Below are 15,703 nucleotides of genomic sequence, written 5' to 3' on the forward strand. Positions count from 1 at the left end.
AGGCTCACAACCATCTGTACAACTACAGTGTGTACTCATATACATAAAATAAATAAATAAATCTTTAAAAAAAGGAGAATAGTGACTCGCTGAATTTTTTCTTTTGTCTGTTGTGGCTAAGCTGGATCAAACTTGTAATCCTCCTGCCTTAACTTCCTGAGAGTTGGGCTTATAGCTATGCTCCAGCAAGCACCCTTAATTTAGCATACTTGACCCAGCTCTGGGAAGTGTGTGTATCTTTCCTTTTTTTTTTTTTTTTCAGAACAAGACGTTTTAATGAATATATTTTACAAATACACTGGAAAATCATGCAATGCTTCCTGCATTGGATGCAATCCTGGGCCACAAGTTTGCACACTCCTTTGCCACTGGACCTGTGATAGCAGAACCTTTCATCTCGCCTTTATTGCTTACTATGACGCCTGCGTTATCTTCAAAGTACAGAAACACCCCATCTTTTCTTCGATATGACTTTCGTTGTCGAATTACCACTGCTGGATGTACCTTTTTTCTTAGTTCTGGTTTGCCCTTCTTAACTGTGGCCATCACCATGTCCCCCACACCAGCAGCAGGAAGTCTGTTCAGCCGTCCCTTGATTCCCTTCACAGAGATGATGTACAAGTTTTTGGCTCCTGTGTTGTCAGCACAGTTGATCACAGCTCCTACCGGAAGACCCAGGGAAATCCGGAATTTCGCTCCGGAGGACCCACCACGTCCTCGCCTCGACATCTTGACTGTCCGGAAAGACGTATCTTTCCTTTTTTAAGTTTGAAACAGACCAACAGTATTTCTCTAAATCCACAAGCTGAAAAGGGGCTAAGGAAGCACTTTTTCCCCCCGCCTTTGTTCTTTCCCTTTGCATATGGTAAAACTCAAAGCTCAAAAATCTGGTGGCAAATCAAAGGAAATCTGGATTTAGGGAGAGGCTTTATGTGAAAGATAGACCAGTGCAATAGGAAGAAGACATCAGAGAAATCGACAAGTATTTTGAAATCAAAGAGAAACAAGATTTTCTTTTGTGGGGTGAAGGAGGGGCAAGCAGAGATAAGCAGAATCAGCGGAGGAAGCTGGACAATAGAGGGGAGAGGCTTGCTGGGCATGGACAGGAAGCTATTATACTGTGGCAGCCAGTTGCCAGAAAGAGCTGATAAGGGCACATTCCTCAACTGTGTGCTGGGCTCGGGGCTGGGAACTCAGAGATTGAACAAAGAGAAAGCCTGGTAAGGTCTGGACAACTCCAAACAGTGAGTGTGAATGGGAACCACAAACACTTGCTGTCTGTGTGTCACACCATCCATCTTTAGGCTAGAACTTCCTCATCTGCAGTCTTCTCTCATTCTGATGGTGACCTAGTCTTGGGCCAATTCAGAAAGTCTAGCAAGGATGGCATCCCTCCCTTTGCCTCAGTGTTTCCTTTTCTCTCTGTGACATCGTTTAATGAAATGCCCTCAAGGTTCCTGAAAGGACTGCTCTCCAGAACTCTCTCTGCAGGATTCCTTATTGGGTATGTGTCAGATCATTCTCCTCTGTGCTCATTTATTAAGGAATTTCAGCTTCTTTATGGGAGGGTATGTTGGTAAACTTAACAGTCCCAAACTGACTGCCTAAACTGGTAATGCTGGCATCCGACTGTAATCCCTGAACTTTGGGAGGCTGAAACAGGGGAGTCAGAGTTCAAGGACAGTTAGGGCTACAGAGCAAGACCCTCTCAGAAACTAGCAGAACCCATAAGATAGCTCAGAACTTGCTGTACATCCCTGATGACCTAAGCTTGAGCTCTGGGACGAGTGTGCAATCCCAGCATTTTTACAGTGATGGGAGAGGCAGGCAGAGGCAGGAGAATGGCTTTCAAGTTTTCAGAGCAGCTAATGTGGAGTGTGTTTGCTGAGTGGCCAGTCTCAAGAGAGATCCCGAGTCAGTAAGGTGGGAGACAGGTAATGTCTCCCTAAAGTTCCTCTGTCTTTTCCATGTATGCTGTGCATGTCACACACACATACTCACACACATACTCACACACACACACACACACACACACACATACACACACACATACACACACTCGCACTTGCACACATATAGGACCACCACCACCATCATTACCAATAAAAATAGTAATAATAATAATAATAAAAGTAACAACAACAACAGAGAACAATAACTATTACAAAACAGCAACCAAACAAAAATCCCATTCATCTTGGTGGGAAAATTTTGATAAATTAATTTATAGTTTTACTACAGTATCATAGAAATTACATTAAGAACACTCTTTAGGCCGGGCGGTGGTGGCACACGCCTTTAATCCCAGCACTTGGGAGGCAGAGGCAGGTGGATTTCTGAGTTCAAGGCCAGCCGGGTCTACAGAGTGAGTTCCAGGACAGCCAGGGCTATACAGAGAAACCCTGTCTTGAAAAACCAAAAAAAAACCAAAGCAAAACAAAACAAAACAAACAAAAAACCCCACTCTGTTGCCCGCGCAGTCGTCTCGCCAACAAGAAAACACGCAGACACTAGGATCCTTCTGCAGCAAGCATTTATTGCATCATGAAGAGGAAGACCCCGAGCCAATAATCGGCACTGCTTATATACACCACAGCGCGGCCTGTCCGCCCATGATTGGCTGTTTGCTCATCACCCCATGTGACACCCCGGGATGGGCTGTGACTTGGCGCCTTTTCACTCTACGCACATGCGCAAACAGTTGTTTACCAGGAGTCGACAGTGGATGTAGGCGCCATCTTGTCAAGGCAAATGCCTCTCCCGCTCTACCGCTCTCCACACCACTCTTTAGCCCCAGTCTAACCCTAACTTTAATATCATGATTCTCAATCAGGGTCTTTTGTTTGTTTGTTTGTTTGTTTGTTTCTTTTCATGGCAATACCTGAAGACATATGTATCGTGACCAGGCACATGCCTGCCCCCAGTGGTTTTAGTGGCTGATCGGATGGTTCTTCATCTCTAGGACAGGAAACAGCCCTCACAACAGAGCCTTCTCCAGTCTGAATGTCAGTATGTGAGGATAGGAGACACTGGCTTCAGTTCTGATCTGACTGTAGCCATCCAACACATCCCTAGGACAAACTCATTTTATGATATACACTATAGATTTACTAATAATGTGCTCCTTGCTCTGAGCCGGGCACGCAGTTCTCAGCTTTCCTATAGTTCTGGCTTTCTTTCTTTAAAATGTAGCTTAAATGTAGGAGGCCTGACATCAGCGGCAGATCTATCTGGTTTTGCCTAAGAATTTGATATTAATCAAGGTCCTTGGCATTACAAGCAGACTAAAGAATATTTGAACCAGAAGGTTTTAGCTAGTTACTTTTCTGAAAAGTCTGCCTTTTCTGCATGTTCCCTGGAGGTGAGAGCGTTTCATGGGAAGAGAAGAGGGTTTCTTTCCTCATCCCTAGAAGCTGGTACTTAGAAGGCTAATGCGTTTAGTACAAACTGAATCCTAAAATGGGATTCTAGGAGTCAAGAGGTTTAGAAAGGAAAACCAGAACACCCCATAACAATGGGCCCCGACAATGTCAATAGCTAGAGGGGTGTGGCACATCTCAACGTTAAAATAAATAGCTTCAGAGTTCAGCTGATGTCAGGAAAACACGTGCCTTGCCAGGTAGTCTTCAAAGGTGGCTCCCAGCTTCGTCTTCTCTTCCTTTAGAGCGCGATGTGTGTGTCAGATCACATCACTGTTTCTGCTCCTGTATCTCTGTCCTCCTGTCTCAGAGTCCTTGAAAAAGTGTCTCAAAGGTGACAAAATGCATTCTTGGGTGTAGAAAGGTTGTACGGGCAAGTATGTAAACTTAACCTTTCCTGACCATGGCTCTTTTGATGGACATTTAACTAAGCTGAAGTCAGGAGGGGCTTGAGGAGTTGAATGCAGGAGCTAGCTGGAAACCCTCAGTCCTGAAAGCACTTCTCGAGGCCACCACAGGTCACTCTCAATGTCTCTCCACCTGTTTCCTGTGAGATAAAATGAGGATCAATCAGTTACCTGACTGTAAGGAACGAAAGATAAAATGATCACCGGTGGACTCCAGGGAAAACGATAAACAGCCAGAGGCACAGACACCCATGCCTATGATCTGTCTGCCCTACTCTCTCATGTGGGGCCTCTCCCATCCCCTGTACTCCTCTGTAACCATGGCCGGGGCTTGATAACCAAAGATAGCTGATTGATAGAACTGACAATGGCATATAAGTGTGATATTCATGAGAGGCTAGACAGAAAACTATATAGGATGGTATAATACATGGCTGTGGAGAGGACATGGGAGGGAGGTTCTGGCAGGCCTGTCAGAATTACCTCGTGCTCTCACAGATACATGGCTATGTGTGGGATGAGAGAGTAGCTTTCTTAAATACGAAGGCAACAGACTGGAAATCCCTAAGGTGCATGTGCACACATGTATGTATGTGAGTGTATGTTTGTGTGGAGACCATAAGACACCTTTGGGTGTTGTTTCTTGGGAACCATCCACCTCGCTTTTTTTTCCCAAAGATTTATTTATTTTATGAATATGAGTACACTGTAGCTGTCTTCAGACACACCAGAAGAGGACATCAGATCCCATTACAGATGGTTGTGAGCCACCATGTGGTTGCTGGGAATTGAACTCAGGACCTCTGAAAGAGCAGTCAGTGATCTTAACTGCTGAGCTATCCCTCCAGCCCCCCCCCCCAACCCCTTGCTTTTGAGACAGGATATTTCATTGGCCCACACACTGATGACTGGGCTGGGCTCACTGGCCAGCAAGACCTAGAGATCCTTCTGTCTCTGACTCCCTAGGACAAGGATTACTTGTCCTAGGTGCAAGTGGGTGCTGGGACTCTAACTCCAACCCTTTAGCTTTATCATCTGAGCCGTCTCTCCATCCCAAGAGTTGTTATCTTCACATGATTAGTGCAGAGACTCTATTAGTGCCCATTTCTTCACTTCAGAGACTGTAAGAAGTGCTGGTGCTTTGTGCCTGTCTAAAGAAGTGTGAGACAGGCAACTATACTGGAACGTAGGATGATTGTGTCAGCTAACGCACGCACACACATGGAGGCTCATGTTTTTCATCTGGTCCTGATAAATAAGGTATGGTTTTATCATAGAGAAAATTCCAAATAAACAAGTAATAATGACGATGATGATGATGACAATGACGAAGAAGATGATAATGTTCATGCCACAATGCTCGAGTCAAGTAGATGCCTGTGGAGTCAGTTCTCTGCTTCCACTTGGGATTCAGGTTGCCAAGCTAACACAACAGACACTTTCTATAAAAGTCATTGGGACTATGGTTCAAACATTGCCACATGAGTGCTGTGATTGTTAGATTATGCTGGAAATTCTTAGTCTCAAGGAGAAGGCTGGGTGCATGGAAAACAGTGGTCCAGGGGTGGTCATCTATCCTAGCATTGCTTTAGGCTACTGTCCTGTAGTCTGGGACTCTGGCTCATATACATTCCAGCTAAAAATATGACCATCATACTTTTAGCTGGATCATCAGGGTTTTTGTCCCGGTTGCACTTAATCTTAGCAAGCTGATATTTCTCAAATGCCTTAACATTTTTGAGTCTTACTGATCTAGAGATAAAAATTATTCTCTTTATTCTTTGTGTGGAATAGATGGTGTCAAATGGAAAAGATTTGGGGTGCCATATCATATGAGTAATACTATGCCTTGTCTGGAGATATCCTTCTATGATATGGGCTTGGTCACACAGGAATTTATAAGAACCAATGAATTGCTGCTAGAACAAAAATCTCTTAATGTCTGATCCAGCTGTGGTATTGTGATATGTGACATTATGATAAAAATATCTCCTAATATTATAAGAGATTTTAAGAGACTAAGACTTTTGCTAGACTTCATAGGGTAATTTGCTGGGTGTACCTTTAAGAGAGCTGAAAGTAGTCTCTATATTCCAGTGTCTTATGACTGTATAAATAGTAAGCTTTGTTCAGATCACTTGAGTCAGCATTTGTTGTGATATTTCCCATATGACTCAAAAAATGATTTTTTTTTTACCCCCCTGGAAGACTTGGTTAATTCACACTGGCCATGTGGCCTCATCTTTTTAGTAGTATTGGGTCAGATCTTCTGGAATTTTAGTTGCACCATTGACCTTGCTATTTGGATGTCATGAACAGCTCATTTTAATGAAATGAAATTGTTTGATGTCAATTTTGGTACAAGAGAATGGGGGCATCCTGGAACAGGATGTAAAATGTGGAAGAGGTTTTGGGATTTAGTAGTGGGCAGAACCCGGAAGTATTTTTGAAACATTGGATATCTGTTTGATAACGTTGACAGAACTGTGGACTTTGGTTACAGATCTGGACGAAGGAAGCTAGGAGTCTCATCTATAATTGATTTACATGTCGAGATCTGGGACTTAGAGCTGATAACATTCAGATTACAGTTTTGGACCCAAGTTTAATGCTGGAATGGTGTGAATACATTTAGTGCTAGGGAAGGACACGGGTCGTGTTTCCAGCCCAGGACAAGTGTTAGGAAGCAGAGAGCTGAGCTTGCTTTTTGAACCCTCTCTTCCTGTACTTGTTTATGGTACTGGGAGTTGAACCCAAGACCTTGCTCATGCTAGGTAGTGGCTGTTCCACTGAGCTATAGCCCCACACCTTTTTGTACCTTCTATTTTTTTGAGGCAGGGTTTAAATAAATCACTTAGGCTGACCTTGAACTTGAGATTCTCCTGCCTCTGCTTCCTAGGTCGCTGGGATTAGTGACTGTTGCCAGGCTTGGCTAAAGGGAGGACCAAGATGAGTGCCCTTATGCAAACCCTAAGTCATGGAGAAGAAACAGAGTTAGACACACAGAGCAAAAAGACCACCGCATGTAGACTGATGTAGAGTCAGGAGTGACGTGACTACAAGTCAAAGAATACCAAAGACTGCCCGGGAACAGAAGCAGGAAGCCTCAGTATTCAGAGGCCACTCTGAATGAATGCTATGTCTTTGGACTTTGAATCTTTAATACTATCATAAAATAATTTATGCTTCTTAATCCAACCAATTTTTGGCACTCCATTATAGCCAGTTACAGAATGGACATAAACCTAATACCTATAATTGAAATTTTTAATGATTTACACAAAATATGATTATTTTTTACATCCATAAATGGGAAAGCTGTTCAGTGGTAAAGAGCTTGCCTAGCATGTGTGAGGCCCCATGTTCAATCCCCAGCACGCCCCGCCCCCACCAATGTCCCAATTTTTTTATTCCTATACTTTTCATCATTGCTGAATAGAAATAGAACAGATGCATCTTTATTTATATATGTGGTGAAAGTTTCATTTGTTTTTGAGCTACCCATAAATATCCTCAATTAGGTAATGCACACTGGCTGAACCCCATATGGCTGTTTGAAAGCTTAGATGTTTTCACAGAAGACTGAAGAGCAAGTCTTAATAACTGCTTATTGTATGAAAGGCAGAGGGGCTAAGGAGTTGACTGACTCAAGTACCAAATAACAACTTGTAAACTTCTTTATAGTCATTGCTCTATTTATACAGATCTCACACCTGAGATAGCAATATGTAGTGCCAATGCTTTTCTTGATCATTCCCTGGAGACGTGTGTACCCTGAGAATGAAAGAATTTCTTGTGCGGGCTGCTGATACAGGATGTCTTTGTCAGGTTTACACTTTCAGCCACTGCATGCTCATGACGTCCTTGGCATTCAGAAACTCTTTGGGGAAGGAAATACGATTGGAAGGGAGGGAAGGAAGGAGGGAAGAAAGAAAAGAGGGAAGGGAAAAAAAAGGGAGGGAAGAAGACAGACAAGCAGGAAGGAAGGAGGGAAGGAGGAAAAGGAAGAAGGAAGAATGGAAAGGAAGAAAGAAGGAAGGCTGGGAGGCAGACATCCATCATGTGATTGGGGTAGGCTTGCTCTGACTCGTTCCTCCACTTGTATCCTGTCTCTCTCATCACAAACAGAAGAACTGTGACATGGCCTGGTCAGAACCAAGAATTTTACTCACAATAACATCTTGCTCGAATGCTAAACAGGAGTAAGTAGTATAGAGTTTTTTCCAATACAAAACCTATCTTTTCACAACTGGCATTATTGTTACAGAAGATGTAAGTCGAAGGAGAGAGAGCTAGGGATGGGAGTTAGCTCAGTGGTAGAACCCATACGAAGCCCTGGGTTTAATGCCAAGGACTTCTTCCATTTTTTTTTTTTTTAAAGCAGTCCATGTCTGTTACTCAGCATTTTGTCACTGGAGTAATCATCTTGTAAAGAGAAAAAGTTATTCTGGTTCACAGTTTGATTGGCAAGTTGCCCAGGGCCTGGGTTGAGGCAGAACATCATGGTGGACGTCCATAGTAGAACAAAACCACCCACCCAAGGGTGAAAAGTGAAAGAGTACTGGTAAAGGACTGGGGTGCCAGAAACCCTTTCAAGGCTTCTCCCTTTGAGACCTCCTACCAGGCCCGTCCTCTCTTTTAAAAATTAAAAACAATTGAGAAAAAAATCAGGATATTCAGTTCAGGCTGACCTTGAATATGTGACGGTCCTGCCTCATTCTGCTCAGTCCGGAATGAGTCCCTTCCTGGGCTAGGCCTCTCACTTCTTAAAGATTCTACAATCTTCCAACAGCAACACAGGCTGAAGATGAGGCCTTTTGCATACAAGCTTTTGGGAGACTCTCAAGATCTAAGCTACATCATTAGTTTCCTTCTAGACTCTTCTCTTGGCAAAGGAATTGTTTTAAGAGTTTTGTTAGAAATAGATATAACCCATACTGAGTCTGAAAGCAAATTACGAGGTAGGAACTGATGAACAAATGCTAAGTTTAGAAATCCTTTCCTTTGAACGTTTTGCATTCCAACAGGCTATTCCAAACTTATTTTCACTCCACACTGAATATGTCACAAGAATGTCTACCCCTGGTACTGCATGGAAGACTGAGTTATGACTTTGGTTCCTTGCCTGGAGGGCATATTTCAACACCAGTAGTCAATTAATTAATTAATTAACTAATTAATTGATTAACAAATTAACTAATTTTATTGACAATAGATTCTTCTCTCATACTACAGTTTTCCCTCTATTCTAAAGAGTTCCAGGTGGAGTTGCCTGGAGCCCTCACCTTGTAAGCCACTACTTAACAAATAGTAACAGCCAACACATACTGCTGAACGTTTGAATAAAGAGTTTCTGTAATCATTTTAGCTTTTTTTTTTTTTAAGTCACCTTGGTAATTTCCCTAGAGGGCAGCGTGCAGTAGATGTCATCTGGTATCCCCATGGAGTCCAGACTCATCCTCTGACTATTTGTCATGTGTGGCTTCTGCCCATGGTATCTTTGGTTTTATTGGTTTTGTTTATGAATGTTCCACATAGTGTCTTGTAGGTGTCTCTCCTGGCTACTATGAAGCCACCTACCAATGAGCTAGAAGACAGCCACCGGGTTGCCACGGGTTCTCATTAGTCAGAGAACTTTGGAGTAGAGAGATGAATTTGCTTTTTTAAGCTCACTGTTCCCAAAGGTGTTTTCAGTGGCCTAAATTCTATTAATAGTAAAAGTCAGGCAGGGCGCTGGTGGTACACACCTTTAATCCCAGCATTTGGGAGGCAGAGACAGGCAGATTTCTGAGTTCAAGGCCAGCCTGGTCTACAGAGTGAGTTCTAGGATAGCCAGGGCTACACAGAGAAACCCTGTCTCGAAAAACCAAAAGTAAATAAAAAAATAAATAAACAAATAAATAAATTAAAAGTCAGGTTTAAGACCAAATACGTTTGGAGACATGGAATTAAAGTTTTACAGGCTCCTTTACTAGAATATTCTTTGGACCCTCAATTGTTACTTTTGGAAATACTAAGAGGAGGCTGTAGAAAGTAGAGCTGCTATGCAAGGAATACCCGTCTGGTACTAATGTTTCACCTTTCCCTAATTCTTCACTTCCTGGAAGACAAAGTGGCTGTTGGAAGCAGTAGGACCTGACTCTTGACTATAGCCTATGGTGGCCTATATTGGGTCAAATATGACCATAGGATAACAAGACAACAAAGGCAAGGTGGACAAATGCACGCCTTCTTTAGGATCTTAGGTGCACCTGTTTCACCTGCTGGAGTCCTCTTCTTCAGATCACCACAAGTTATACCGAACCACTTCTTGTAGATGCTGTTCAGTTGTCACCTTATCAGTGAGGACTTCCCAGTCTACCCTGCCCAAATGGTCCACTTTCTGACACTATTTTCTCACCTTTTAAAAATTGCCAGTTATATATATATATATATATAGTCAGTTTCTTTCTTCAGCCCTAAAAGAGAAGAGCCAGGATAAAAGGGACTGTCACTGTGATCATTTGTGTTCCTAGGACTTTATCGGGTTCAGCAAGCATAGATCAGATTGTTAATGCATGCTATGGAAGTTTAGGACATGAGACTGGTAATTCTAGCAGTCAGTGTTCTCCAGAGAAATATAATTTATAAGAGATGTAGCAGTGTGTATTCTCCAGAGAAATAGAATCAATAAGAGACAAACACAGACACATACAAATACTATTAAATGCATTTAAGTGGTAGAAGTCGGTATCTTTTGTGAATGGTTCTAATAGTTCCCCAAGAATCTAAAATTGTATGAATTCATAGAATAAAAATTTATTTGAATTTAAAAGCATGGTATCATCTAATTGGGCATGGTGGTACACACCCTGAATCCTACCACTCAGGAGGTGGAGGCAGGTGGATCTCTGTGAGTTTGAGTGCAGTCTGGTCTACATAGCAAGTCCCAGGCCATTAACAACCTCTATCTCAAAAAGGGGGGGGGGCACAAAAATCTGATATAATCTAGGAATTGTTTAAATTTAATGGCATTTTATTTTCATATACCCTAATTGTGTTATAGAATATTCTTTTAGTCTTTAAGATGTTTGCATTTAAATAATGTTAAGTATTTCTCCAGAGACCTCTCTGAGAAGGAATTTTTGCAGGAGGTTTGACTATAATTGAGATAATTGCCTTGGAAAACACTGGACATTTAAACATTTTCTGCTCTTTGAATCTCATGGGAGGGCGTCTAATTGGCAGATTGACCTATAGCCATACGGCCTTACCTGAGAAAACAATGATGTCATTCCAGATCTATTTTATGCTCTTGGGACTGACTGTATGGTTACTGCTCATTATTCAGAGAACTTAGGAGTTGAGAAATAAGTTCAATTTGAGTTTACCATCTCAAAATGGCTTTAGATGACCTCAGGCCTACTAATAATAGGAACAGGGACTCAGAGTTAAAGTTATTAAGATTTCTTACCGGGCTGTCTCTTGATTAGTCCTTGGGGACCTGCTAGGAGGCTTCAGAAGAAGAGACCCTGGAAGGTGGTGGTGGTGATCATGATGTTGAGCTGTCAATGGAGTGTGACAGGGAAGACCTTTTAGAGAGGGGCCTGAAGTTTACTAACTTCTATATAGTCTATCTTCTCTTCCTGCTGAGAATCACATGCCTTTCCTTATCTTGAAACATGACACTCTCTGACCACAATAAGTGAAGTATGTGTGTGTGTGTGTGTGTGTGTGTGTGTGTTCTTCAATGTGAAAGAAAGTCAGAAGATAAATGGAAAGTGTTAAGGAACTGATGTGTTAATGGTTCGTGTCTTATTCAGAAGTCAATTCTTAGGCAGTGAGAAAATAAAGTGTTTCTGTAATATATTTATATTAGTAAGAGTCAACCTGCCCTCTGAATAATTTACTTCGAGAGAAAGCTGTAGATTTTGATGTCTATCAGAAAGTGTGTAAGCATGAGCAGAAATCTGGCTCCCAGTGGGTGTCTTAGTTAGGGTTTTACTGCTGTGAACAGACACCATGACAACCATAACATAAGGCAACTCTTGTAGAGACAACATTTTATTGGGGCTGGCTTACAGATTCAGAGGTTCAGTCCATTATCATCAAGGCAGGAGCATGGCAGCATCCAGGCAGACATGGTGCAGGAGGAGCTGAGAGTTCTACATCTTCATGTGAAGGCTGTTAGCAGAATATTGGCTTCCTGGCAGCTAGGATGAGGGTCTTAAAGCCCACACCCACAGCAACACACTTACTCCAACAAGGCCACACCTACTCCAACAGGGCCACACCCTCTAAGAGTGCCACTCCCTTGGGCCGAGCACATACAAACCACCACAGTGGGGGAAAGAACTGTGGCAAGGTGACTGATCCCTTACACACATCACGTCTGTAATCTGCTACCAATTCTGCTCTTTCCCAAAGGTGGTCCAGATGAAGACAGTCTCTTTTGGAGATGCATTTGATACATCATCCTGTGACCTGTAATAAATACTGTTCCATGTTATATCAACCAAGCTCCTGTCTAAACCATCAGTGCCAAAGACAACCAGAACTTGGATTACATCGATGAAAAGCTAAGCTACAATGAGAAAAAAAAAAAAAAAAAAAAAAAAAAAAAAAAAAAAAAAAAAAAAAAAAAAAAACAACATTTACTACTGGTTATACCAAGGTCAATTGTTTTCCGCGTACTTCTTCACTGAGAGTGGGTTACGGGGTTCAAGCACCAGCTTCATGAGAGTCTAGCTATGATCTTGATCATGTAGATGCAACCAACAGCATCACGAACGTCATCTTTACTCCTCCCAGCTGCCTCCACACAGTTCCCAGAGGTGGACACATGGGAGAAAGTGGAAACATTCACCTCTGTGAGCTCCTCTGATAAGGTCCCTCTCTCCCACCTGATATCCCTTCACCCACTCTCTCCTCTTCAGTCAGCAGACTCTTTGCTATCACTTGCTCATTCCAAGCCCCACCATTGTTTCACACTTCCTCAGTATCCACACAGGATGCATCTTATCTCTCTAGGACCTCCCTTTCCCCTTCTACCTCAGTTTTCTTCTCTTCTAACTGTCTCTCCTCATGGTTACACAGATTCTTCTCATTATGAGAGAGAGTCAGTCATCTGGCTGGATCTTCAGCCACCTCTCACTCCTGTTCTCATGGTCAACTTATTTTACTCTGTATCTTCAGCTGCACTGGGTGCCTGTAGTCTTCTAACCAAGCAACCTCCTTTCTGAATACATTTGTTTCTAAACCAGTGGTTCTCAAATGTAGGGGTTGACTGGCCCTTTCACAAGGATCATCTAAGAGCATTAGAATGCAGACATGTCAAGCATGAATCTGGAAAACACAACCTACTTCAAAACTTGAATGTTAGCCTCTGCTAAACATTCAGATGGGGCATCAAGAGAAACCAGTAACGGAGAAGAATGTGCCTCCACAGAGACTATAGCGTATTTTCCAGAGAAGAAAGCTGCCAAATATCCTCTCCCTCATACTTTCAGCAGTGTGTAAATGATTCTAGATCTGCCTATGGCCGTTTGAATGAGAATATCCCCTACTGGCTCACAGGTTGGAATACTTGGTGCCCAGCTGGTGGCACTGCTTGAAGAAGTAGTGGAACTTTTAGGACATAAAGCCCTGCTGGAGGACGTACATTATTGGGTGCGGGCTGTAAGTGTTCATAGCTTTGCCCCACTTTTAGTTTGTGCTCTTTACTTTCTGTATATGGTTGAAGACATGATTGGCCAGCTTCTGGCTCTGGCTACCTGCTGCCACGTCTTCCCCCAGCTTATGGACTCTCCATCTGGAACAGTTATTCCAAACAAATGTTTCCTTCTGTAAACTGCTCTTGGTGTTATATCACAGAAACAGGAAAAGTCAGGAAGAAACTGCCTCACTCTACCCTCCTGGACACTGGAGACTCTTCTCTTTTGGATCAGTCCTCCCTGGGGCACCATCTTCCTGCTCCTCTCACCTTGTGAAAACATGAACACTGAAGTATTCCCTTTATGCTTTTATGAAATCAACTTATTTAAAAACAAAATATCTATCAACACCTTCTTTTCTTTTTCTGTCTTTCTTTCTCTTTTTTTATTTTTTGAAACAGGATCTCATTATCTAACTGTAACTGTCCTAGAGCTCATTATGTAGACCAGGTCTGCCTTGAATTCACAGAGATCTGCCTATCTCTGCTTTCCAAGTCCTGGGATTAAAATCCACCATGCCTAGCTTATTAAACTTTCGATTGCAGAAATCCTCTTTTTAACCAATAGCTCACTCTACTGATGGTTTCTCCCCCCACCTTGTATCACAGACCTTGAACAAGCTGTCAGGATTGACTGGCTCATTATCAACTTTCCAGAATAATAATATTAAAAAGGACTGTGTGTTTGTAAATACAGCAAGAATGTTTCAGCACTGTATCACTTGACTTTCCAATATTAATATTTTATGTGCATGAATGTTTTTCTTGGATGCATGATATGGAACATGTGAGTACCTGCTGGATCTCCTGGAACTGGGGTTATAGATGTGGGTCATCATGTAAGGGCTGAATTGAACACAGGTCTCCTCTAAGAGCGACAAGTGCTCTTAACTGCTGACCTGCCTCTCCAACTCTTCCAGTATTAATATTAATTTACATTACTGATTGTTCTTTCTCATGTAAAACTTTTTGCCCCTGGACTGTTATCTTCACAGACAAACATGTTGCTTTTCTTCCCCCCTCATCCACCCCCCCCACAAGCCACTGTGCCCACTAAAATACTCGGCCTTACTTGGAGTTCCTCAAGGCTCCAAGTTTCTTCTCCATTACTGGTTTCTCTTGATGCCCCAGTTGAATGTTTAGCAGAGGCATTTGAAGTAAGTTCTGATTTTTAGACTCATGCTTGACTTGTCTGTGCCCAAAGCTAATGCTTCTGCCAGGAAATGACAGGAGAGCCATCTGCTCAGAACCAAGTTAGACCTTTATTCTTTTTTTATAGAGTATTCTTGCACAATTTCATTGCACACACACACACACACACACACACACACACATCTATATTCTCCCCATTATTCTTTTATCCCCTCTCTCCTGCCACAGTACACCTTCTCATCCCACAAAATTTCCCCTCCTCCTTTCACAGAGACCTGAGTCTGGGATTTGTGGGAAAACTCCGAGGCTCTTCAGAGCCACCGCTGTGGCTCTGCCCTCTCCTCCAGGGCTGATCTTCAGGCTCTGATCTTCTGATGCCTGAGTCCTGCTTCTTCAATGCTCATATGGAGATGGTGTTCCAGCTATACCTTTCTTCTAGTATTTGAGCAACTATCTTGTTGATTCTCTTATAAATCTTCATCCTTTCAGTCTCTTCATGTTTATCCTGAGAGAACAGCTTTTAGCATCAGGTCACATGATATATTGATAAATGTAATTAGCTGACACCCTGGCTATTCTCAACCTTCTGATTTAATGGATCAGACCTCATGCTCAGGAACTTAAGACTTCAACAAGCACTGGTGTTTCTGATAGAATAGTCACAGATTGATGTAGGGCACCTTTTTTCTCATCCTTTGCAAAATGTGCAGATTTCACATGGTATCCATTTTCTGGCTGAGGATGCAGAAAGTCATGTAGGCAGGATACAGTCTTGTAAGGATGTGCAGCCTTTCCTATACCCACCAGGCTGACGTGTGCTACTCTCGGCTCTCTCCTCTCATTTCCTTCAAGTTGTTCCAGTCTTATTTCTTTCTCCTCTGAGGGTTACTCCTTCCGGTTAACTAATCTTTGAATAAGCTTGTCAACTACACTATTGAGTATCATTAAATGACCACTTATTTCCCCAAGTGCTATTAATGGAATTATGAATTCTTGAAATCAGTTCAATCAGTTTGGTTTTTTTTTTTTTTTTT

The 15,703-nt window shown here is 42.4% G+C and overlaps 1 protein-coding gene across 1 annotated transcript; it reads right to left on the minus strand.

The window, feature by feature from the left end:
• Positions 1–243: 243 nt before the first annotated feature.
• LOC116089258 (60S ribosomal protein L23-like) lies at positions 244–764 on the minus strand. Its single transcript, XM_031368888.1, has one exon. The coding sequence runs from the start codon at positions 727–729 to the stop codon at positions 307–309; it is 423 nt and encodes a 140-aa protein (XP_031224748.1). The 5' UTR covers positions 730–764; the 3' UTR covers positions 244–306.
• Between the last annotated feature and the right edge of the window lie 14,939 nt (positions 765–15,703).

This window comes from Mastomys coucha, unplaced genomic scaffold, assembly GCF_008632895.1.
Source record: "Mastomys coucha isolate ucsf_1 unplaced genomic scaffold, UCSF_Mcou_1 pScaffold14, whole genome shotgun sequence".
Classification (NCBI taxonomy): domain Eukaryota; kingdom Metazoa; phylum Chordata; class Mammalia; order Rodentia; family Muridae; genus Mastomys; species Mastomys coucha.

Coding starts and splice junctions, on each gene's coding strand:
- LOC116089258 (XM_031368888.1), bottom strand. CDS start 729: ATGTCGAGGCGAGGACGTGGTGGGTCCTCCGGAGCGAAATTCCGGATT.